At 39.7% G+C, this 26,522-nt stretch overlaps 1 protein-coding gene across 6 annotated transcripts in view; it reads left to right on the top strand.

The window, feature by feature from the left end:
• The window catches only part of DSE (dermatan sulfate epimerase), a 76,965-nt gene that overhangs the window by 11,453 nt on the left and 38,990 nt on the right, over positions 1–26,522 (top strand). For 5 of the 6 annotated variants that reach the window (XM_055535116.1, XM_055535114.1, XM_055535112.1 and 2 more), the window contains one exon: positions 18,019–18,487. In XM_055535116.1, coding sequence (XP_055391091.1) covers positions 18,072–18,487 — 416 coding nt within the window. In that variant the 5' untranslated portion in view covers positions 18,019–18,071. Of the gene's footprint in view, positions 1–16,472; positions 16,535–18,018; positions 18,488–26,522 lie in introns of all 6 variants that reach the window. The other variant, XM_055535115.1, reaches the window with a different exon arrangement.

Raw genomic sequence — 26,522 nt, 5'->3', positions numbered from 1 at the left:
GTCGGATCTTAGAAGCCCAGGCATAATTAGTAAGCATGGTGGGTTCCGCGCTCCAGATGGAGACTCAACCTGAGTGAGAGAGAGAGAGAGACATGGGGAGACCAGTCTTTCGAGGAACTGATCCCAATTCTTTATTTTCCATGGTCTACTTTTATACACTGAGATGTTATGCAAAAGTCACGCGGGGTCAGCAGTCCTGACTTTTATCAAAGTCAGGTGCTTCATACAAATGTATACAGAGGTCTTAGGGGTGTTACATCATCTTCTGGCCAGGGGGCCTGCTGACAATTTACGACCCTCTCCTTGTGACAGCGGTCAGTCAACCAGGACACTTATTTCTCCAGGGGTGATTATTCTTAAAACAGACGCCACCCAAATAAAGTTACATTCCTATAGGGTGAGGGTGTAGTGGGTTTTAGTTAAGGAAAGAATTTACTTAGCCTAAGGTCTAACGTGATTTATATCAAAGGTTAATACTTATTTCTTCTATATATTCATTAATGTGTATAAGGGCAGGGGATATGGAGACTTAGCAACAAACATTGGCTCAACAAATGAAAAAACCCTTCACCAATACAATTTCTAATCAGCCCATTATACTAATAATTTTCTAACTTCTCTAAGGAACCTGTTTTTAGAAGGTTTAAAGCATCTCGTGCCTCTCACGGTTGGGAGGCTGTGAGCAATCACATGTGGCCGGACAAGCCTGTCAGGCAGGCTAGAGAACCTTCAGAGGAGTTTGTAGGTTAAAACACTCCTATCACGCCCAGGAATTATTATTAACTGGAGCTCTAAGTTAACTCCTTCTCCGAAAGAGGTGGTGGGGGACAGCCCCCCGTAAAGCCAGAGGTGTAGGTGAGAGCACAAAGTAGTAAAGTAGGCAGGCTCTGGTTATGGGGGTAGATGCTCGAGGATTTCCAGGGGGACTCCTGAGGCTCGATCCCGCCTTTGCGTATGTCGAGCCTCCTTCCTCATGACCTTTGCCATGGGCGGAGTGCCTCACGCCGGCCCCCAACACTGCAGTCCATGGGGTTGCAAAGAGCTGGACACAACTTAGTGAACAGCAACAATTTTAGGAATGAGATTGTAGGACTAGGACTGTGTATAGTTTATTAGGGCTGCTATAACAAAGTGCCTCCACTTGAGTGGCTCACACAACAGAAATCTATTGTCTCCCAGTTCTGTGAGGCTAGAAGTCCCAAATGCAAGCATCAGCAGGATCGGTTCCTTCCAAGGCCGAGAGAACCAGCTCCATGCCTTTCTCCCGGCTTCTGGTGGTTTCCGTCAGTCTTCAATGTTCCTTGGCTTGTGGACACTTCACCCTCGTCTCACGCTGCATCTTGTCATGGCATTCTCCCTGTTTATGCATTTCTGTCATCAAACTGCCCCTTTTTATAATGATAACCATCGTATTGGATTAGGAGCCCATCCTACTCCAGTGAGACATCATCTTAACTTAATTATAATTGTTATATCTTAATTATATCTGTGGTTTATTTGGACCCTGTTTCCAAATAAGGTCATATTTTGAGGGTATTAAAACTCCAACACAGGAATTTTTGTAGGACCCAATTCAACCCATTACTGATTTCCAGTTAGGTCTTTTGAGTCTACCATACTATGCCATGGCATGCCTAAAGGACTGTAGAAAGAGGAGGCCTCTGTGGTTTTACACGGGAAATAAGTAACGAGCTCTCCATGGCTCGCCTGTCTCCTCTTTGTCTGGACTTGCGTTTCCTGAACAGCAGTGGACACATCGTGCATGATTGGCCGTGGATATTTGTGTGCTCCTTAAGTCCTGAAAAGATCTCTTTGCCTTTCTTCTATCTTTCCAAGATGGCACTCTCCATGACTTCTTTCCATTAGGATTAGAGATAAAGATATTAAGGTAAGTTTAGGGACATTATACTTACACCAGATAATTTCAATTTTCTCTGTAAATTTGGATGATGTGTCACTGTCCCCAAATATAGGCAATAAAGGAAGAATTGAATACTTTTGAGAAGAGGCAAAAATCTAATGTTTCAGAATAAGGATTTTGCTGAGGAGTTAATTGAAAATGAGTAAGTGAGTAGATATGCAGCTGTGAGGTAAGATAGAAATTGATGCCTCTGGGCTTCCCAGGTGGTGCCAATGGTAAAGAATCTGCCTGCCAGTGCAGGAGATGTAGGAGATGTGGGTTGATCCCTGGGTTGGGAAGATCCCCTGGAGAAGGGAATGGTAACCCACAGCAGTATTCTTGCCTGGACAGTCCCATGGACAGAGGAGCCTTGGGGACTACAGTCCATTGGGTTGCAAAGAATCGGACACGACCACAGATGCATGCACACAGGTTTTTAGTAGGGTTGAGTTTCCCAAGTCACTGAGAGGTTGAGAGCTATTCCAAAACAATAGAAATGACCCATGAAGATTAAAAAGAGTAGAGACAAATAACAATTGCAAGAGATGAACACACCAGGAGAGTCATCGCTGGCGAGTCACTGAGAAAACTAAGGTGGCTCCAGGAACGGAAGAGGCTGGTTCCCATCTTGCTTGTGGGTTGGGGAGAATGGCTTTCAGCCTCCATGGAGAGCACAATACAGGATGTATCACTGAAAGAGTCAAAATTACTTCACAGAATCTTTAATTTGGAGCATCTTAGGTGTCATCTCTGCCCCCTGTCCCATTTAACTCAGGAATTGACCTGGCAGATGGTCATCTAGTCTCCATATTCATGTAGGACAGGACATGAGAAGAAGGTCTAAGAAATAAAATCAGTACAAGAGGAGTTTTCTCCAGCATAGATGAAGAGAATTCCTTCAGGTTTGACTAAAAGAAATAGCTAGGTAGAATCTGGCCATGAGCAGAGATGGGGTGAAATGAGTAGGGTGGATATGAGAGGTGTATTCCTAGTTTAAGAGATACAAAGAATGGGGCTACCACTACCAGAGTAGAATGCTAAAGTCAGGAAAAAACGCAGTAAATTCACCGATATGAGGTTATAGACACCAAGTTAAATGTTCATGACCTGGAACATACAGACACAAACATTAAATATGTGGCAGTTTCAGGCTCTGAGTTGGGCTATTTCTTGCTGGAAAATGTGTTTTGGCCTGTGAATCTGTCACCATCAATTCAGAAATTATTGTCTTATTCGTCACAGCATGCATGGTCTCCACTATCTAGTAACATATCTCCGCAAAAATTGTTTCTTGACTAATAATGTTTTATAGACCGAACTATAAAAACTGTTACAAGAAGTTTTTAACACAAAATAATAGGAATAATGTAGGTGTGAAAGGAAGAATAATTCATTAGAAAGCACCCTTATTCTTTTGACATCTCTGCATAAAAGAAATGTTAGCAGTACAGAGGATTTTTAAAAAAAATTTTCCAGTAGCTTCGACATATATACACTATCATGTGTAAAATAGATAGCCAGCGGGAAGCTGCTGTATAGCACAGGGAGCTCAGCCTGGTGCTCTGTGATGACCTAGAGGGGTGGGGTGGAAGACTCAAGACTCAAGACTCAATGAGCATTATAATTAATGCTCATTCACGTTGTTGTAGGGCAGAAAGCAACACACATTACAGAGCAATTATCCTCCAATTTAAAATAAAATATCCAAATAATAGCAATAATAAAACCTTTATAACAAACCATTACGTTATGATGAAAGTCTTTGGGAATGTGGTTAAAAGAAGGGACATGAAGGAAATTACTTTAAATTTCCAAACAGAAGATCCTCAGTGAAAGTCTTAGCATATGCAGTCATCATGCATGAAGCGAGGCCTGGCTGGTCTGAGCTTGAGGAGAAAGGGGAGGGGCAGGAATGTCTAATCCCATGCAAAAGGGGTTGAAAGTTTTGAGGTGACATTTAGGAGAAAACTCTGAGGAAACCCATGAAAACCACTTGTGGAATGCTGGGAAACAGCAGGGAATCCTCCAGGAGTGGACTGTGGTCAGAGGCGGGCCAGGCACGTTTACCAGGACATGGTGGGCTTGTGGGTACGGGAGCCAACCACAGTCAAGGGTATACGTGGGGCTTTGCCTGAGTGAGGGTTGAAAGGGCACTGGGCAGAGGGCAGCTCTCAGTCAACTCTGTCATTAATAATCACACTCAGCAGTCTTTTAAGGTTCAGGCATTGTAATACATTTTACCTCCAAAAGTTATACTCAAAAGATCTTTATTTCTTCTTTTTATGTAGTTGTATTTATATAGTTATCTAACGGTATGTTTAGTTATCTCTGAGTATTTAGAGCTTTGCATCTTAAACACGTTTATTAAATTCATCAATTCCATAAATATTTTCTGTTTCTTAAGTGCTGGGCATGCTTAGGTGGTGGGGATATAGCAAAAAGCAACAAAGTGCCCTCATGGAGCTCACATTCTAGAGGGGGAAGCCAGGCACACACAAAAAATAAGTAGGTTGTATAGTAATTAGAGAGTTATAAGTGCCATGAAGGAAAATAAAACCCAGAAGGGAGTTTAGGGAGTGATGGTGGTTAAATGTGGTAAGGATATAACTTAGATGAGATGGTCACATCTGGCCTCACTGAGAAAGTGATATTTGAGCAAATACTTAAAGGAAGTGAGGAAGCAAGCCATGTAGACATCTGGGGGAGGAACAAGCACACGGGCACTGGGGATGGAGCGCCCACATGTGTATGAGGATAGCAAGGAGGCCATGTGACTGGGAGGGGAAAGAGGGGGAGAGTTGTAGGATGTGGAGACTCCACATAATGACTTGAGAACTACTGGTGATACCTTGGGACTTCCCAGGTGATGCAGTGGTAGGGAATCCACCTGCCAATGGAGGAGACCCAGTAGATGCAAGTTCAATCCCTGGGTCGGGCAGATCCCCTGTAGGAGGAAATGACAACCTACTCCAGTATTCTTGTCTGGCAAATCCCACAGCCATAGGAGCCTGGCAGACAACAATCCACGGGTTCTTGAAGAGTCAGACATGACTTGCACAACTGAGCAGGCATGCATGTTGGTACTTTGGTGCTGACTCTGAATGAGATGGGAAACCTTTGGAGGGTTTTAAACAGAGTGGTGACATAATCTGAGTTATGGTTGAACAGGTCAGCTCTGGGTCCTGTGTCGAGAATGACCACTGTAGGTGAGGGCGAAGACAGGGAGATTAGTTTGGAAGCTATTGCAGTGATTTGGGCAAGACATGATGTGGCTTAGGCTGTTATGGTGGTGACGAAAGTGGCTGGATTCTGGATGTATTTTGAGAATGGAACCAACAGAATTTGCTGATGGTTTGAATATGGAGACAAAGTGGGGAAGGGAAAGAAGGGAGTTTGGGCCTGAATTTCTGGCAGGATTGATTGCCAGTAACTGAGACTGAGATGGGGAAGTCTGAGACAGCAGTGCCTGCGTCTTTGGGTTAATTACATCTCTGTATCTTTGTTCTACAAACCAAGTCTGTGGTATTCTGAGTTTTGATTATGATTCATAGGAGGACATTTGGAAAGTACTCAGAGATTTTAATGCCAAGGAACTATGATCCGTGAGACAAAAATGAGAATGAGAACAAAAGTACACATAAAAATGTTTGAGAATGTGAAGACGGCAAAAAAAAAAAAAAAAGTAGAAGATTAAAAAATGGAAGAATGCTTAAATATAAGTAAGAGATGAAAAAGAACTGTGCATAGTGTTAAAAGCATCACTGCATACATGCCATCCAATAAATGACATTTTAATTTTAAACAAATGAACTGGAATTGTATGTTTAGTGCCAGCAAATTACTTCCTAGCGAAAATCTTCTAAGCTTTTCCACCTAACATTATGTATTTCATTTTTAGACAATATCTAAAGCTTTTAAGTTGTTTAATCCTAAGTCCAGTATTCTGCTGTGTCCTGTACTTCAATAGCAACATCCTTGGACACAATCATATTGGGGGGTTTAAAGTAGAACAATATCAGAAGTTGAGTAAGGAGAAAGAGTTGGTGAAAAGTATCATGACATTTTCTTATGTAATGGGACAAAGTGCTATAGCAAGACTTTCAGAATTCTAACAGAAATTTAGATCATTGAACTGAAAAGGAGGTCAGGGAGTTCCCTAGGACCACGGTGGGGCTCGGTGATTCACTAGAAGGACTCAAAAAGCTGTTACAATTGTGGTTATAGTTTAACACAGCTGAAGGATAGAGACTGAAATCAGCGAAGAGAAAAGGTGCACGGGCTGAAGTCTGGGAGGAGCTGGGCACAGGCTTCCACTGTCCTCTGCTAATGAAGTTCCACTCCTGGCACGAATATGTGACAACACTCACAAAGAGTTGCCAGCCAGGGGAGCTCACTTGAGCCTTGGCGTTCAGGGATTTTTACTGGGGTTCAGTCGTGGAAGCTTGTAACGCCTGCATGACTGACTGTAGCTATTCAGATTCTGGTCCCCCAGAGCAAAGACAGTTCATTGTGAATCCCATTGTTAGTATAAACTGTCCCATCTTAATAGTACCACATGGCCCAAGGCCTCAGGCACCCCAAAATCCTCATCACATAGAATATAATGAGAGCTCAGAACTCATCTCCCATGAACCAGACATGGGCCAGTCCTTTCTTAGAAATGTGTAGGATTTGAGTTAACCCTTTCCTGCATAGCTAGGTAGGGCTTTGAACATGGTATTAGTGCTTCCTAGAGTCATTATCATTAAAGGGTAAATTTATGATATAAGGACATATTCAGTATGCATAGTTTTAGGTAAATAGGTAAATGAATGAACCAGAGTAGATTATGTATGAGAAGTTAAATGTATTTTGTGGTACTTTGCCTGAAAAATATATAATTGTTGTCATGACTTATCCCACAGAAGTTTGCAGATACTGGGCTAGAAAAATAGAGGCATTGACCTCCAAGTATGTGGTATTGATTGGAGTCAGGAAAGAGGTAGAAAGGAGAGAGGGTAGTCTGGAAGTTGATGTTGAGGCAGAAGAATTAACTCATGCAACTCATGCAGCTATGGAAGCTGATTGCCTGCAAGCTAGAACCCGGGAAAGGTTGATGGTATAAGTTCCAATCTAAGGGCAAGAGGAGATGATGTCCGTGCTCATCAGTAAGGCAGAGAGAAAGGGAGGGAGTGGGAGGGAAGAAGGGATTTCTCCCTTCCTCTGCCTTTTTGTTCTATTCAGATCCTCAGTGAATTGAACAAGACTCACCTGCATTTGAAACAGCAATCTGCTTTACTCAGTCTACCACTTCTAATGCTAATCTCTTCAGGAAACCTTTCACAGACACAACCAGAAATAACATTTCATCAAATATCTGAGCACTGTATGGCTGCAGTCAGGTTGACACATAAAAGTAACCATCACAGGTGCTAAGAAAAGAAGTCATATAGCTCAAAAATCAAAGGAGGAGATTTGGTTACAGAATTAAAGATACTTATGTCCACAAATTCAAAGAATTACATTGCTAACTGAAAATTAATATATAATGCCATTTATGACTTCCCTGGTGGCTCAGACAGTAAAGCGTCTGCCTACAATGTGGGAGACCTGGGTTCAATCCCTGGGTTGGGAAGATCTCCTGGAGAAGGAAATGGCAGCCCACTCCAATACTATTGCTGGAAAATCCCGTGGACGGAGGAGCCTGGTAGGCTATACAGTCCATGGGGTTGCAAAGAGTCGGACACGACTGAGCAACTTCACTTTCTTTCACTTTCATGGGAAGTAGAAAATGTATTTCGATCAAACATAAGACTTAAAAATTTTAAATTCAGAAGTAAGTTTTTCATCTTTAAACTTCAAGACTGTTGTTTCTATGTTTAGGATATTTTTCTGACTGGGTGAGCACATATACAATCAGAATTATTTATCAGGAAGCTTTATCTCTCTGTATAAAATTTGGTTGCCGAAGAAATAGTATTAAATGTAGAAACTTCTTTTCTCCTCACATGTGTTCAGTTACTTGGAATGTGTAGCCTCAAAGTTATAAATGTGCCATGGAGCAGGAAGAAAGACCAACTTCTTGGCATCAAATACTTTATATTTGTCAAAATAGCTGATATTTGTAGGCTTTTGAAGACTCTACAAGGTTATGAATACATGGTGCATTGTACCTGTTTTAAAAATAACCTGTGAGTGATGGTTTGTGAGCACTTCCTCCTGGTGTCATGGCGCGCCTTCTCTCATGTGGACTGACCTTGGTGTTCTTATTGGCAAGACGGTGACAAGTGCTAGCGTTTATGGAACACTTTCTAAATCCCAGTGACCCTTCTAGTGCTTGAAGCTAATTTAAGATCACAGAAAGCCTGTGAGGAATCTATTATTCTACCCATTTTACAGAGGAGGAAACAGGAACGTCGCTAAGGATGTGGTGGTGCTGGGATTCAAACTCTTAAGTCTGGCTCCCGCTTGTGCCCTCAATCACTAATCCGGTTCTGAGGTGAATGATGAGAACTAGCATTTCGGGGGAACCCTTACCAGAAAGTGTTAATTACTTTATAGGTGTTATGTCGTTTAATCTCCCAACCAGCCTGTGAGACAAATACCATTGTCCTCTTCATTTTAAGTAAGGGATTTGGTTTAGCTTGTCCACAGTCACACTGGTGAAAAAAGCCACTCTGACCCCTGGGCCAGCCTTCTTAACTGCCTCACCAGTCTGCCCTTATGAATCTGTGGCAGGAAGAAAATTTTTCCTTTACTTTTCATGGACATTTCCTGGTTTAAATTAACTGTTACTTGAAACTGTATGAGGTTATATTTAGCTCTTGGCTTCATTATCTTTATTCATCTTCTTTACATGCTTTATGCTTTTAGTCAGTTATGCCAGAAAATAGTGTTTTCATGTTTAAAGCTATTGCTGAGAAAGTCACAGCTAGTTTTTGAGACTCTTCTAGAAAAATCTTTGATTACAAAAAATTTTCAAAACAAAAAAGATTGCTAATTTTCTTTGGGGCCAGGTACAATAAGTTAAATAAATTGCTTTGGACTAAGGGAGAAATTTTACATTGTAGCCTCATACCTAATATAGTTTCTAGGTTTATAGCTGCTCAATACATAGCTGAATTAATGAATAAATACAAGAAAGTCTTACTCCCAGTATAGGTAGGGAATTGGTATTCCAATTCTGGAAAACAATACAGTGGAAAACTTAAAATACATAAGCTACCACTTTTTAAAAGATTCGGAATGCCAAAAAAGAAATACACTTAATTATACTAAGATCTGCTGAAGAAGGGATAGGCTACCCACTTCAGTATTCTTAGGCTTCCCTGGTGACTCATCTGGTAAAGAATCCACCTGCAATGCGGGAGACCTGGGTTCGATTCCTGAGTTGGGAAGATCCCCTGGAGAAGGGAAAGGCTACCTACTCCAGTATTCTGGCCTGGAGAATTCCATGGACTGTATAATCCATGGGGTCACAAAGAGTTGGACACGACTGAGTGACTTTCATTTTCATACTCAGCATTAGATTGTTCTGAAAATAATGTAAGAATAAAAAATTCTGAAAATAGGTTATTGTCGTCCAATGTCATCATTAAGAAAATCCATTAAAACTGCAGCAAGTACCAATCAGAAGATATCCAACTGTTACACTGCTAGATAAACTAGAATTTACTTATAGCTTGTCTTAGAAAGTATAAAACCATTTCATTTTCTCTTTGAGCATTTTTGCAGGCAAAATTCAGTACTCTAGTAGTCTCATCAGTGACGATGTAGATACTTCTCTCCCCCTACTCTCTGTCCTGTTCTCTCTTTGCCTCCATGAAAATTTTACTTCCTCTCTGCTTTCTGTAGGACAACCACTCTCTCAAAAGCAGAATCTTAATGGTTTTTAGTTTTGTAGGAATGTGTAGCAGGCAAAACTCTCCGCTTGAATTATACCGTCTGTTTGATAGCTACTAAATTACTCAAACAAAAGTCTGCGGTGCATGCGAGATGGAGATTTCAGATTTGACACCAGAAAATATGTATGACCATTTAAAAATATAATCTAGCTTAATTCTTCTTCTTATATAAAGAAGTTATACAGTTACTATTGTTGATGTTGCAAAGATGTGAACTTCGGAGAAAATGTGGAATGAGAAAAGGTGGAATCTTCTAAACAACCCTCCTAGAGACACATGGAAATTTTCTTTGACTGTGCAGGGCTGCTCTTAACTTACAGACTTAACCTAAAGCTTCTCCAGCGTTGAGTGTGAAGGGGGTGAACACCATTATTATACACAGTGTGGTTTTGCTGTGTGGGTTCAGGGTTATGATTACTCCCTCAGTAGTTTGTGTAAATTCTTGGGGTTCCGCATGTTATAATTTCATATTGTGGACCTTTGTTTGGAAATGACTTTTTGGGGAGATATATTTCATTTCACCCTTAAATAAGGAAACAGTAAGCCGTCAGGAAAAAAAAGAACTTTCATTTTGATTAAGAGTGCTTGGTTTTTAAATTTTTCTTTTTTGGCTGAGTCCATAGGCTTTACACATCAGGGAGTATAATTTTAGGGAATGATTGTATGGTACCAAAACCATATGTTTTCTTAGCATTTGATATATTTAAGAATAATGTTAGATTTATTTCACTACAAAAGTCTACCAAGGACCTATAAGGTTTTATTTTGATATTGAGGAAAAATAATTTTTAAAATTATCCTAATGATGCATTTAATAAAATTTAAATAGAAAAGCGAGGAGAACTTTAAATATATATATATATATATATTCTACTTAAAACATATGGAAACGGTGCAGTAGTATGTGTGAGACCACGGCAAGATGTTTCTCAAATACTTGGAAATAGGTTTCTTTGAGAGTCAAACCCTAAAATAGATCAGAGAAGGAAATATACAGCTCTGCTGGGAGATATTAGTGCTCTCAGACCATTGGTTTGCCTAAAACCTGACTGGAGGCCTAAACAGGAAGGCAACTTGGGTTTCATTGGAAGCGTGAAGAAGGAGGAGCTGTAGCTGCAAACTTCTGCAAGGTCTACGTGTTTACCAGGGCATAAGGTACAATGTCAGGGGCGTTCAGTTGTCTGGTTTACTAGACTGTTTTAGTCCTTCATCAATAAGGGCACCTCCAGTTCTAGTGTGGGAGGGTCAGCTATCCTTGACATATATTTGGTTGGCCAAAAAGTTTGTTCGGCTTATAGGCCAACCCAAACGAATTTTTTGGCCAACACAGTATTAACTGTTGGGCCTGTCCATTGGGTTGGGCAAACTAGAATGGTTACTGTTGAGCTGAGCTTAGTGGAGGTGGTACAGGAGCTCTGGGGAGGGGTTGGTGGTGCACTTTTACTCTTCTTTCCTAAATAACATTCAGTTCAGTTCAGTCGCTCAGTCGTGTCCAACTCTTTGTGACCCCATGAATTGCAGCACACCAGGCCTCCCTGTCCATCACCAACTCCCGGAGTTCACTCAGACTCACGTCCATCGAGTCAGTGATGCCATCCAGCCATCTCATCCTCTGTCGTCCCCTTCTCCTCCTGCCCCCAATCCCTCCCAGCATCAGAGTCTTTTCCAATGAGTCAACTCTTTGCATGAGGTGGCCAAAGTACTGGAGTTTCAGCTTTAGCATCATTCCTTCCAATGAACACCCAGGACCAATCTCCTTCAGAATGGACTGGTTGGATCTCCTTGCAGTCCAGGGGACTCTCAAGAGTCTTCTCCAACACCACAGTTCAAAAGCATCAATTCTTCAGCGCTCAGCTTTCTTCACAGTCCAACTCTCACATCCATACGTGACCACAGGAAAAACCATAGCCTTGACTAGACGGACCTTTGTTGGCAAAGTAATGTCTCTGCTTTTCAATGTGCTATCTAGGTTGGTCATAACTTTCCTTCCAAGGAGTAAGCGTCTTTTAATTTCATGACTGCAATCACCCTATTACAATTCATTTTTTAGCATTTATTTTTAGTGGTATCCCAGGGGCATTTGTGACAGGGGCTGACAACGCAGACTCCATTCAAGTGCAGTTATGGTGGTATTCTTGACCGTTTGAATTGCTCCAAGCCCAGGGCCCTTCCCACTGCCTTGGTTCTGATTCCTTATACACCAGGCAATTATCTAATACTTCTGCTTCCTGTGTATTTTTCTAATGAAGCCAGAAAATATTTCCCAGTCTTCTTGATCGTTGTATTTCTGAAAATGAATGCACTGACATTCTGGTTTTATATATGCTGAGGGAGGAGGAATTTAGTTTTATTATCATAACATCAGCTGCCATCTCCTAGGATGATCAGCTGAGATGATAGTCTGAGCCAAGATCAGACCCTGGACTGAGGTGAAATCATTAACTCTGGCAATGGCAGTAGATATCCTCCAAGTACTCTTGTACTCCTTCCATGATATAAACCTGTTACTAGGAAATAGCTCCCCAACCAGAGATTGTTTTTCCCAGCACTTACTGTATCATTGTGCCTTTCTTTCCAAAGAATACAGTAATAAGCAGTCACTTTTTGTACACCGAGAATAATTAACTGGCCTTGGAAAGCAATCAAACTCAGTTAATAGTTCATTTAATGTTTATGCTTTTCTTTGGGGGCAAAACCCCCAACAAATTTTTGAAAAATGTCAAGGATTATACGCTTTCCTTTCCAATGAGCGTTGAGCTTACTATGAATGATGCCTTAAAGAATCGGGAGCCTTGAGTTCTAGTTTCAGCTAAGTCTCTTAACATGTGGCATGACCTTGCCCTAGTCAGTTGACATCTCTAGTTCTCATTCTTTTACTTATGATATTTAATTTTTTTCAAATAAAATATTTTATGGGTCAGTTCAGTTCAGTCGCTCAGTCGTGTCTGATTCTTTGCGACCCCATGAATTGCAGCACGCTAGGCCTCCCTGTCCATCACCAACTCCCAGAGTTCACTCAGACTCACGTCCATTGAGTCAGTGATGCCATCCAGCCATCTCATCCTCTGTCGTCCCCTTCTCCTCCTGCCCCCAATCCCTCCCAGTATCAGGGTCTTTTCCAATGAGTCAACTCTTTGCATGAGGTGGCCAAAGTACTGGAGTTTCAGCTTTAGTATCATTAGGTTAATATAATTCTGCATGTCTGAAACGTCTTCCTTTTTGTTAAAAATAACAAATATTTATGGAGCTCTTATTTCATGTCAGGTTCTATGCTGAGTGCATTATATAATATTTATTTGCCTCAGGAAGTTGGGACCATTTTATGAATGAGAGAATGGGGCTTCTGAGAGCTGAAGTCAGTTGATCAAAACCAGTAGACAACAGAGCTGGAACTTATACACAAGTCTGCCCAACTCCACGCCCATAATGTTAATTAGTGCTGTGCTCCTTAGACTTGGCACATATTTTAAGGGGTTTTTAAATCCATCTTAATTTGGGACATGGTTTACTTTCTATAGGGTGATTTCTTACTTCCATCTTTATACTTTCTATATTTCTGAAACCAGAGGAACTGAAAGAACTTTTGTACTACTGTGTGTTTCGTTTATAAATCACCCCAGACTGTTTGGAAACCCACTTCATTTTTGAAACCCAACGTGCTGGTATAGTTTTCAATTCTTTTCCTTCTCGGCATATGCTTTCTGTGCTTTCTTTGTGTAAGGACGACAAAAATGGAAACTTTTAATGTTATTGAATGTTAAACATTTGGCTAAAGGAGAGAACTTTGGTTTACGCCTTAGGAGATTCAGGTTTATTTCTGTCTCTAGATATATATGCTGAGATATTGTGAGAGTAACTCGTAGTACTGTTTTGCCACGTTACGTTATTAAATATGTGAAGAGCATTTCACACAAAATTGCTTTGTGTCAGCAGTCATAGTATCTGCAGTGGATTGTTGGAACCAGAGTTAAAGCAAAATAACTTTAGGCTTATTGTTGCTCCGTTGTGGACCTACTTAAGATAATTGGAATTCGGGCAGTTTGTTAAATCCTTTTTACGTTATTTGACTTGGCCTTAGCATAATGCCAGTTGGACTGCTGCAGATATATGTGGTGCATACAAGCAGATAAATGATTATATTTCTGTCTGAATTATCTCAACTGTACTGTATTCATTGATTAGGTCTAAAATTAGGAATGTTTTGCTCTCTGAGCTGTGTCGAGTGAGATGAAAGAATGGGAAGGAAAACTGAATTAGGAGAGAGAGTTGGTGGAAGAGAAGAGGAAAGAAAGGCTGTTGGGGGAAATGAGGCTAAAAAGGGTCATTCAGAACCATTCTGAGAACTGAATTATGAGTAAACTGTGCACTACACATAGGCAGCCTCTGAGCAGAGCTCACGATTTTGCCATTTTGAGGGTGCCTTGCTCCTGAACTGGGCCAAGGGCAGCTTAAAGATGTAAGGGAACTGGCGGTGTTAAAGAGATGGGGAGAGTCACGGTTGGTCATTTTGGTAAACTCTTTAGCCTTTAATAACCATTGTTTCACTCAGCATTTTCAGCATCTTCCAAACTTTGGTCATTCAGGCACCACCTTCAACAGTTTTTGCCTTATCCATTTGCTTTTCTTTTAAACTTAAATGTATTTTAAACAGGAACTTTATGTGTCTGTTGAAATCTGGTTTGATATGATAGTTATAGCTTTTCCTAATGTGCACTGAAATAAGTACATGAAGTTAGCATAAAGCCTAGACACCAGTGTCCACCTAAAATTACCTTGAGAAATGCTCCTTTCATCTAATTCCAGCTCTTCCCTTGGCAGAGAGGGTACACAGAACACCGAAGGTAGATGGTTAAAGGGAAACCCGAAACCTGGATATAGGGGCTTTTCAATAAAAACCTAGACAGATTTAAGATGGTAGATGAGAACTAGGTCTCCCTTTGGGTTACCAGCCTAAAGACTTTAGTTAAGTTTCATTTCTTTTCTTCTTTCTTTTTTTGGTAAACTACTGAATGTTTTTTAGGCTACAGGAGTGTCTAGGCCTCATGAGTATTTTTCTCTATTTGTTTCCTCGCAGAAACTGTATCTCGAAAATTCTGAACTTGCTTTAGCTTCAAGTAAGGAGGAGTAAGATTTCTCCTTGCTCATTTTAGTGATAAGATCCCCTCTATCACTTCCTAAGCCCAGAAGTTCAGTGTCTGTGAACTGCCTTGTACATGCCGGGCACACACTGCTAACCCCTGTGATGCAAAAAGGAAGCTGTGGTCCCCTCTTTGGTGAGGTCTGGCATAAACAGCTGAAACAGTCCCATGTAATACAGCCATCAGCCAGATACAGGAGATGTTAACTCTTTGGGTAGATCAGCAAAGGCCTTCATAGCTGGTTGCATGTATGCCGTAAGGAGAGCAGCACAGTTTGTGCCCCTGTGAGCGTCATAGTCTTTTCTCCTCCGTCTTCGTAGATGATCATTTAGCAGAATTTCTGTGGGTTGTACCCTGGCCCACATGTATTCCAACAGGAATGTTTTCAATGTGTGGTAACCCAAGCCTTGCTGCCCTGACACCTCCACATGAATTTGAAGCAATAACTAGGGAACCTTCAGTAACAGTTGGCATATTGAGATGGCATCATTCCCAAAACAACATCTTAATGAGGTCTGTGCTTCAGGAGTAACGCTTCTAGTTTAAATATACTCGGGCATGTCCTATGTAACTGGAAGCCATGTGGTAGAAGTGGCTGCGATCACAGCGTGGTTCAGTCCTGCACTGGGAGGGTCTCATTGGAGCAGCTTCTCTAACCTCAGCGACTCCAGACCTGGGTAGGAGGGTGCTGTACATAAGGCAGGAGAAAGAGAATATAACAAATCAAGGACTTCTCAGAGATTAAGACTCTGCCTTCCAATGCAGGGGGGGTGGGTTTGATCCCTGGTTGGGGAACTAAGATCCCACATGCTGCAGGGTGCAGCCAAAAATTTAAAAATACAACTTTTTTTTTTTCTTAGAAAAAGAGAAAGTAAGATAATAAAACATATCAGCCTTAGCCCCTTTTAGGGAATGTGTGTATAGAAGAACCCTCCTGCAAGTGCAGGAGACATGAGAGACCCAGCCAGGTTCAATCCCTGGATCGAGAATATCCCCTGGAGGAGGGCACAGCAAGCCACTTCAATATTCTTGCCTGTAGATTCCCATGGACAGAGGAGCCTGGTGGGCTACAGTCCACGGGGTTGCAAAGAGTCAGACATGACTGAAGCAACTTAGCATGTACAAAATCTGAGATACAGATTCTAGTCTTCACAGAGCTTCCAACCCATCCCTCCATACCCCACGCCACCTGCTTACCCACCTAGAACCTGAGCTGCACATTTAAAAACCAGTAGTTCAGAGAAGATTCTCAGTTCTATCTATGTAGAGGTCAGTTAAAGGAGAAACCTCCAAACCATCCTCACCCTGGGTGCCTAAGACCCTCACAGTGCTAATTGCATCGATGGCCCCATCCAGTTTTAGACCTTTGGGGATTTAATATATGCAGGCTTTTTTTTTAAATTAGCGCACTTGTTCTCTTTAGGAGCAGAAAATAAACGCCAGGGTGAGGGTGGTGGGGAGTGAGCTTTCAGACCAAGCCACGTCTCTTGTGTTACCAGAGACCACACCCCTCCTCAGACATAACCACCGAAGACTGTTTCTTTTGGCAAGCTCTCTGACCTTGAAGGATCCAGCCAGCCGCCTTGAAGATTTGGGTGCTAGACATAATACGGGTAGAGTCCAAGAGTTATTTCTATTTTATATATTGTATGTAGCTTGGCTATATTCATTTTGTATTCATTAAAAGTTCTGTTCTTGAAGTCTAAAATACTTAACACACACACTGCCACTGACTTTTTTTATATATAGGCTAAAGCACATTCAGAAATATAAAGAATACTAGAATTTATGCCAGCATCCGCAAATGATGCTGTGTTGCATCACTTGGACACAGACCAAGTTAAGAGTATGGATTGTTCTCCAATGTGTCTTAAACCCTTGGTTTTCTTTCTTCTGAATGTGATGAGGCAGATTTTCCTTGGAAAAATGGTTTGCGTTCAGCTGGGGAGATTGATTTTTTTCCCCATCAGTTTCTCCCTTTAATAATTGAAAACTACTGTTCATTATTTACATAAAACTGTCTTTTTCTGGTCTGCTTTCCATAACCTTTCCCCTCTGAAGAATTTTAAGAATTCCCTAACTTGCCTCCGGGGGATTTTATGCCTGCTTTATCCCAGATGTGGGACATAGACCAGGCTGAGGGGTTTCTTTTTTTAATGTTCCTACTTTGAAAGACATTCTTTAACTAGTGAGCAAAGCTGCCACTGAAGAAAAGGATTTTCAAGAAAGTTAAGCAGTTTAAGAAAAGATGTGAGCTTGGTTTAAATGTCTGACTTAACTGAATGACACCAAAATCCCGAGTGCGAACTAAAAAAAGTAGACAGTAGTTTCAAATAATAATGGGAAAATGCACACGCATTCTTTCAGCCTTTTAAGTTTGGAATTGTATTTTCTGAATGAAGGCATGTCAGTCTCCAGTCCCAGCAGCCCCATGTCTGATCTTGCCTTGCATGCCTGCTGATGTCATCTCAGGGAACGCACGGGCTTAGCAGATGTTTACCCTACTTCTGTTAGTCCTGTCCCCACCTTCTGCTGACACAAAGAGGATATTCAGCCTTACTCATAATATTTTGTCTGCTCACATTCATATAGATGTATTGATCCTAATCCCTCATTCAGAATGGAGAATGTTAGAAGGAGGGGAGAACTTAAGAGTGCAGGAGGCTGTATTAAGACAGGATTTTCTTATTTTTTTCCTAACGTCCATTCAGATTCCCAGACATTTCACCACCAGCTTTTGGTTATTGTAGCCTTCATAGTAATGTCCAAAAATACCATAAGATTGAAACGCTTTTGTGTGATAAAATGTGAGAAGAATGCCAGCTAGGGTTTTTCTTCTCTACTCTAGCAAATATTACACCATTTTCCCAAGTCCAAAGTTCTGTTTTCCACAATGAATATATCTGATGTATCCTGTGTAATTAAATTATTAGGTTTTGGTTTCTTTCTAGTTCAAATTTTTGTTGCATTTTTGAAATATCTGAAAATTCTTAAGCTTAATTTTCATAATATGCAAGGTGGCTGCCTACCGTATATTTCCTGCTTCACCATGGTCCCCTGGCTGACATAACCTTCTCTCCTTTTTATTCTCCTGTAGGATCTTTCGAAGATGGTTTGGCTGCCTTGGAGATTTGGAGATCTGATGCCACGATGAGGACTCACACACGGGGGGCTCCCAGTGTGTTTTTCATATGTTTGTTTTGCTTCGTGTCAGCCTGCGTCACCGACGAGAATCCAGAAGTCATGATCCCCTTCACCAATGCCAACTATGACAGCCACCCAATGCTGTACTTCTCCAGGGCGGAGGTGGCCGAGCTCCAGCTGAGGGCTGCCAGCTCCCACGAGCACATTGCCGCCCGGCTCACTGAGGCCGTGAACACCATGCTGTCCAGCCCCTTGGAGTACCTCCCTCCTTGGGATCCCAAGGAATACAGCGCCCGCTGGAATGAGATTTACGGCAACAACCTGGGGGCCTTAGCAATGTTCTGTGTGCTGTATCCTGAGAACATGGAAGCCCGAGATATGGCCAAAGACTACATGGAGAGGATGGCAGCTCAGCCTAGTTGGTAGATTTTTGTCTTTTTCTTCTTACTGTACTAACTCTGTGATTTAAGGAATGAATTCATAGGGACATGAAATCTCAGAAGCCAGATTTTCATATACTGTGTATGTTTGTGTGATTGAGGGGGAAAGATTGCTTGTTATTTATGTTGTCAGTGGCTTCTGAATGGTCTCTAGTTTCAAAGACCTAGTAACTTCCAAGTTTAAAGTTAGAAGAAAAATATTTATAGATACAATCTAACCAAAGAAAAAATAATTTGCTGCCTTGAGTAAACAGTATCATCTTGATTGTTGAGATTTCTTTCCCCCTTGTTTAACACACTTGTATTATTATCATCAGGTCTTAGGTTCTGACTGACCCCCAAGTGGTTAAAACCTTTTGCCAGCAAGAGATTTCCTCCAATTAAGATTTCTTTCCATTTTAGGACAATTAGGAGCTCGAAGAGCTAAAAGTAAATGTGATAGGATTAACTGGCAATTGATAAACAAGATCTTATCCAATAACCAGCAAATTGCCCAAACCTGTATGAAAACCAAAGTTGTAGTATAATTATGTGAGGAATTCTAATTATGTAATAATTTACTTTCAGAAGTTCAAAATTTGAGAACAAACTTCCTGTCACTTCTTGATTAGCTTAAATTTATTTGTTTATAATTAATGTGCCTACCTGATTCCAGAAGGTATGGGATGAATTAATTAGAGATTCTGTGGGTATTCTTATTTAAACTGTGTTTTAATACATAGTCAAGGACCAATTACATTAAAACAATTGCAAATATATGAAATATCCTTTTAAAATTACATAGGCTGTTAATTGTCCTAGGTTAGAAAGAGCTCATTTTTAAATGACTAGAAAAATCAGTGAATGCATTTAATGTTGTGGTGAGTTACGTCTCCCATATCATAGGGGTGAAGAATGGTAGCTTGCAAGCTTCCTGAATTCTTCCAATACAATAAATAAATGTAATTCTTCCTAAATTTCTGCAATGTTATAAAGAATGTTGTTTGCTTATAGAGTTTGAAGGATTTCCTGAAACTTCTTATTGAAAAAGATTATAGAAGCATTGGTATTACATTCATATCAGAGCTTATTTTTAAGGCTTATTGTTAGGTATGTATAATCATTTTGAAGCTTACAATATTTTAGATTGAAAAGAAGCTTTTTATTTGGATTGTTTCAAAGCTGATCCATATATGCCATAGTTTCTGTTCTTGATTAACTCATTCTATTCCTGACTCCAAGAAAGAACATAAAAGATGTATGACTTCAGTTTTTATTTGCCAACCATATCTCAGTAAAGCTTGGAAAATTTTTTTAAATAATAAAACAATGATGTATGAAAATTGGATATTTGAACTATAAATTTCTGTTAGCAGATATCACAGTTACTTGACATTGTACAGTTAGTTAAAAATGGCAGCCATATTCATAGTATTTGAGGAAAAAATCTTTTTTGTCTATAAAGGTAAAGTCCTTTTTGTTTTAGATAGATAAGTGAAATTTGACAGATTAAGATACTGATGAAAATGTTCCAGAGAGCCATTCTGGAACATTAATTTGACTTCATGAAAGAGTAGGTAACTGGGAAATGCCACTTTATAATGGAGACTTTATCAGTATAAATACAATCACATTAAGAGACTTGCACAAGACCTGTGCAATTTTATTATAATAAAAAACATTCAGGCATATAAACACTAACTTAAACAAATGCTGTCCTTAGAAAGGATTAAAAGAAGGAAAATAAAACTTAAAAATGATCATTTTCATAGTTTCTACAGGTTCAGAATTACTGGTTGATGGAGATGTGTAGAAATATACTAGAGGACTGGCACTTTTTTTGTGGCAGTATTAATAAAAACAGGTATAACTCTATGCCATTATCCAGTAACTCAAAAGCCAGCCTGTGATTTAATAGAGCTGAACAGTTGAGTTGTTTCTCTTGACCTCCTGGTAGATGAAGGTCAGAAATTGAGAATTTACCTTTATATCTGCTGTGTATTTCCAGAAGTTATCCTAGCATAAAAAGTCAAGCTACTGGAATATTTTTATCTTGAGAAGGACTATTAGTTACTAGGTGGTACTTTTAAATGATTTTATGGAAATTACAAGTTTTAAGAGCTATTGCACCCAATCCCTAGACTCTTAAATTTTTAATAAATTGGAGTTCAATATAATCAGCCCCTTTTTGAAACTTAAAATACTGCTGAATGTTTTCGTAGTTCAACTATATATATTTAAATCAACTAAATCGTATATTCCTGTTATGCCCAGAGAAAGTACTGTAGGTGTTGTCACTGTCTTAGGAGATAGTTCACCTATATTTGGTTTCAGGGGAAAATAAAAGACTTTTATTTATAAAAGAGATCAATATTTAATACTATTTAATTTTTAAAAGCTTCCTGCAATGGCTTCATCAAGCTTAATACATTTGCCATATTCCATGAAGATCCTTCCTACTCTTTATAAAAACCTATGAGTAAATTGTGTCCATTCACTTGTTCAATTAATAAACATTAACAAACATTTATTGAGTATCTGTTATATGTCATGTACCATATAGATGCTGGGGATTCAATGATGAAAAAAAAATAGCTCTGTACCTTTAAAATTTGCACCAAGTATAAGGGCTGCAAACACTGGGTATTTGAAACCTAAGCTAGGACTATATTCTCTGCTCAGAATTAAGTGTAAGGATCACTTAATGCGGGATGGGGGTGGTGGTCATTAGTTTTTATTCATGAATTACTTAAAGATTTGAGGAATAAATAAGATATTGTAAAATATTTTATTAGCACAGTTCCTGTCACACAGTAAGCCTTCTATGAATAAGAATGACAATGATAATTATTGTTACTGGTATTTACTTAGTATTTAGACCTTGTGTAGTTTATAATTTGGTGTATGTAGGCTGTAAGGAAACAATGTTTGTTTGGGATTTATTTGGAGACTTTGCTTATCTTTGTTCAAATTGCTCTCAAAACTAGAACATCTGTTTAATGTATAATATGTTCCTTTTGGCATTGTTCCATTAAAACTTTCAGTGTTGCTCCCTTGGGCCCTTTTTGTTAGCAGATAAGCATCTGATGGTAGCACCAATTGTGACGGCTTAGGGAAAAGGAACAATGATGTGTCTTTTGTCTGGTATTAAAAAGAAGTACATCTGACATACATATGCATACAGATTTATTAATGTAGTTCATTTAATTTGAATATTTTTAAAGTAAAGAGCTAAAAGGTCAAGGCTGTAGATTTACTTAACAGTCTAAGGCCATTGGAAAAGTTAAATGGAAAATATTATCTAGTTCTATACTGATCTTATGTGTTCATCTGATAAAAAGAAAGGGATTTCATAGATGGATAATGAAGTTGGTGATTGAAAAATAACCACATGCAGCACTGTCATCTTTTAACATTATAATTTTGTGTGTCAGTGAGTACACAGGATGAGACGTGTCTAAGTCCTGTATCTGCTTTTGTGGAGATGTCCATATTCTCTTTCAGAAGCTCTCTCTGCTTTGTTCTTCTACCTTTTGAATGTCATGCGTTCTTCAATACATTCTCCGTAATAGTAAAAGTAACAAGGTAATTGAATTGTTCTTAACTTGGTTGTAAAAATCAAATTTTAAAAGATGTTACTTTAACCTATATATAAAATGGCACATTATTTTTAGCATCGCCAATAATGTCTTTGACCTTTTAAATTAAGCCTTTTTTCCTCTGTAGATCTCCTCTTCCAAATGAGAGCTAGGATTTGGGTTACAGTTGGCCCTGTTTTATATAAAAGAGTGATTAGAACTTCATTTTACAACTGCTTTAAGAAATTAAATGAGCTGAGATCATAAATCTAGACCAGTAACAATAGAAAATGTGTTTCTATTACACTTAAAGTCATTTCATTTTTTTATATCATTTAATCACCAGAGCAAGTTCTATATATGTCAGTTGGCACATGGGAAAATTCTCTTTATAAATGGTTGATTTCTGCATTCAGTCCTTACCTAATTAAAAAGGGAACACTGTTTGTTGGGTGCCAAAAAATGAAAAATTTTCCATCAGTTTTTTTTCCTCAAGAACTTAAACTTTAAGGTGAGAAAATAATAAAAACAGATCTTAGTCAAGATTTAAGAGATTTCTAAAGAGTCAGTTTTTGAAGTTTTGGAATAAGCACATATTGCTCAGTTTTCCTAAAATTTTCATATGTATGTATATTTTTATTTACTTATCTTTACTTTTTCCTACTGTACCTTTCTTCCCAAAGATTAAGGAAACAAAATATAATACTCAAATAAGAACTAGCTGAGAAACAAAAGAGGAAAGGAAAAGATTAAGAATATCAGCTGGACTAGCAAGGAGGCAGTTGCTGAAATGCATCTTATGTCCGATGGGTGAATGGGCCACAGGTGGGCCCTAAATTCTTTTAAAAGTAAAGAAAGTAGGTTCAGTTAGTTTTGAAGTATAGTGTCCATGGTATTAAAAATAGATCAGGTACTCCAACTACTACTCTTGACTCAAGGATCAGAAAGAAATTTCTCCTGGAATTTTCATGAAAAACTCTCATGGTAGTTTCATGAACATCCTTCCAGTGCATGTGTGATGAATTGCACAGTGCTATCTTTTTTATACTATACTAGACTAGACTGAGGGCAGGACTGGATCTGTTTTGCTCATACATACCTCTGTCATCTCCTAACAGAGTATCAGGTATATTTTTGCCCAATGAATGAATGCTGTAGTATCCTTGGATGAAGGTTCTTCAAAGTGAAATTGACTAAAACTAGAGTGGAGGTAGAGGGGATGGACGTATGGTTTAGTCCCAAGCTACTCTACTTTTCTTTCCTAGTCTAGCTTAGTCCTTCAGTAGAATTTTGCTCATGCAGAAAAGTGAGATGACGTATACCTGTCAGGTGGCTTCTGTATACATTGTGTGTCTCAGCTGAGCTTATGATAGATGGGTTCTCTGAGCTTGGTATTACACTACTCTGCCTGTTCTTAAGTAATCTTCTATACCTAAAAACAAACAAAAAACTCACTTAAATGATCATCGGAAATCACACCACACCTGAGTCACTTAAGAAAGATATAGATAAGTTGACCATATCACACCTACTATGAAGAAATGAATGTATTGAACATAGATTTAAAATAGAATTGTAACAAAAGATTTGTTGTTCAAGCTCTACTGACATCATATAGTTATCCCATGTGCGTTTCTGAGCAACGGGCTTTTCAAGGCTTTTGTCTAAACATTGTAAAGCCTGGGGAAGGGGCCAAGCATAGCAGTCCTCGGATGCAGAGCTGCACTTGTATCTTGATTCTATTTTATTAGCCTTTAGCAGGTTTGTTTTTTTTTTAACTTCTATGAAACCCCAGTGTCTGTCTTTAAAATGTGGATTGATTCTTCGCATGCAAGCAATGTTGTTCCAAGGGTTAAATGAGATAATGCATGTAAAGTTCTTAGCATTATGTGCCTGATACATATTATACTAAAAAGTTTATTTTTACTATGCAGAAATAGATATGATCATGTAGCTTTATTCTTGACACACAGGACTTCATTTTACCTAATCACTCTGGAGTTGTGTTTTTGAGAAGTACTCATTTTGCATCATTTTCTTCCCTTTCTTTACAGTATTTTTGCTTACTTATCATCAGAAAATAAATCACAGAGAAAAGAAATTACTTCACTCTTGCATGGCTGCCAGTCAGCTACAGGAATTCAGAACTGGTGAGGGAAACAAAGAAAGTTGAACTTTTGGACAGAGGAGTAATTATTTTATTTGCAACAGACGGTGTATTAAATTCTTTGCTTGTACAATGCAAACTTCTGGAGAGTGACATCTGAAGGCCCATTTGCAAAATAAAATACAAAAAAATAATAAAGTAAAAAAATGCCCTTGGCATATCATAGTGAACCAATCAGTTTTATTCCTGTATGTTCCAAAATGAAGGGTGAGCACGTCACTCAGCATGGTGTGCTGGGCTTCAAATGCAGTTCCCTACAGCTGTCTCTCAGGCTTTTTACTTCTCTAAATTGCACAGAAAAGCTGGGGATCAAAGTAGGGGAGGATGTCAAGCCACAGCACCCTAAGTAAAAAGATGGGGTTTTCCTCTCATGACCTTACAGTGGTGAAGACCTGGAGGCGTAGCCCATAGTGCACCTGGAATCCATCCAAGGAAACAAATCCAGTGGACTCAACTGCAGGGTCTCTATTAACCCAGCCCCCAAGTCCCCTGGCTTTTTCTCATTCATGCTTTCCCTCCCTTCTGCCCTTCCTCCTCCTTCCCCTTCTGCCTCTCTTTTTCTTTCTGTTCCATTCATTCAGTGATCTAAAGAAAGACACTGCTTTTACCCTGCTATAAATCCTTGCAAACAGAAGTCTGAAACTGATGACAACAAGGCTTTTATGATGATCAGATTCTTTAATATTTACAGAAACACATTTTAGGAACCTGGCCATTGGGAATTCCTTTCTGGTATACCATTTAATAAACAGGTTTTTGCCAGCATCATTCCAGGTGAGGGCAGTGGGCAAGGACTGGTGTTGCGAGACCTGTGGCAGAAGGAAGCAGGTGAGGAAATGCTCAGGGAGAGGCCAAATCAGATGTTAAGGTTAGCTAAGCATCTCAGTGCTGGTTTTCATACACAACAAGGAGACTCTTCTCCATTCAGATGAAGTGAGGTTAAAATAGTTTAATAATGCTTCTTTCTAACAACAAATGTGAGACATTTTATATCATCTCTGTTGTTGTTCAGCTGCTAAGTCATGTCTGACTTTGTGATCCCATGAACTGCAGCACACCAGGCTTCCCTGTCCTTCACTATCTCCTGGAGTTGGCTCAAACTCATGTCCATTGAGTCGATGGTGCCATTCAACCATCTTATCCTTTGTCTCTCCTTTCTCCTCTTGCCCTCAATCTTTCCCAGGATCAGGGTCTTTTCCAGTGAGTCAGCTCTTAGCATCAGGCAGCCAAAGTATTGGAGCTTCAGCTTCAGTATCAGTCCTTCCAATAAATATTCAGGATTGATTTCCTTTAGAATTGACTGGTTTGATCTCCTTGCTGTTGAAGGGACTCTCAAGAGTCTTCTCCAAGCACCACAGTTTGAAAGCATCAATTCTTTGGCGCCCAGCCTTCTTATGGTCCAACTCTCACATCTGTACATAACTACTGAAAAAAACGTATCTTTGACTATATGGACCTTTGTCAGTAAAGTGATGTCTCTGCTTTTTAATATGCTGTCTAGGTTTCATAGCTTTTCTTGCAAGGAGCAAGCATCTTTTAATTTTACGGCTGCAGTCATAGTCTACAGTGAAAGAAAATCTGTCACTGTTTCCACTTTTTCCCCATCTATTTTCCATGAGGTGATGGGATTGGATGCCATGATCTTAGTTTTTTGACTGTTGAGTTTTAAGCCAGCTTTTTTACTTTCTTCTTTTCACCCTCATTAAGAGGCTCTTTAGTTCCTCTTTGCTTTCTGCTGTTAAGAGTGGTATCATCTGCATATCTGAGGTTGTTATTTCTCCTGGCAATCTTGATTTCAGCTTGTGATTCATCCACCCCGGCATTTCACATGATGTGCTCTGCACATAAGTTAAATAAGCAGGGTGACAATATACAGCCTTGACGTACTCCTTTCCCAATCTTGAACCAGTCCATTGTTCCCTGTCCCGATCTAACTTTTGCTTCTTGTCCTGCATGTGTGCGTGCTAAGTCGCTTCAGTTGTGTCCAACTCTTTGCGACCCCATGGGCTGCAGCCTACGCAGCTCCTCTGTCCATGGGATATTCCAGGCAAGAATACTGAAGTGGATTGCCATGCCCTGCTCCACATGATCTTCCCGACCCAGGGATCAAACCCAGGTCTCATGCTTTGCAGGCAGATTCTTTACCACTGAGCCACTGGGGAAGCCCTTTGTGTCTTGCATACACCTCTAAACATAGCCAGTTGAAAAGAAATCCGAAGTTAGTTTTCCTGTGGGGTCTGTTTGTTGTTTGAGTGTATTGTTTGTTGTTTGAGTGTAACATTCAGTATTGATG

Source organism: Bubalus kerabau, chromosome 9, assembly GCF_029407905.1.
Source record: "Bubalus kerabau isolate K-KA32 ecotype Philippines breed swamp buffalo chromosome 9, PCC_UOA_SB_1v2, whole genome shotgun sequence".
NCBI lineage: Eukaryota > Metazoa > Chordata > Mammalia > Artiodactyla > Bovidae > Bubalus > Bubalus kerabau.
This window is presented reverse-complemented; position numbering and strand designations above follow the sequence as displayed.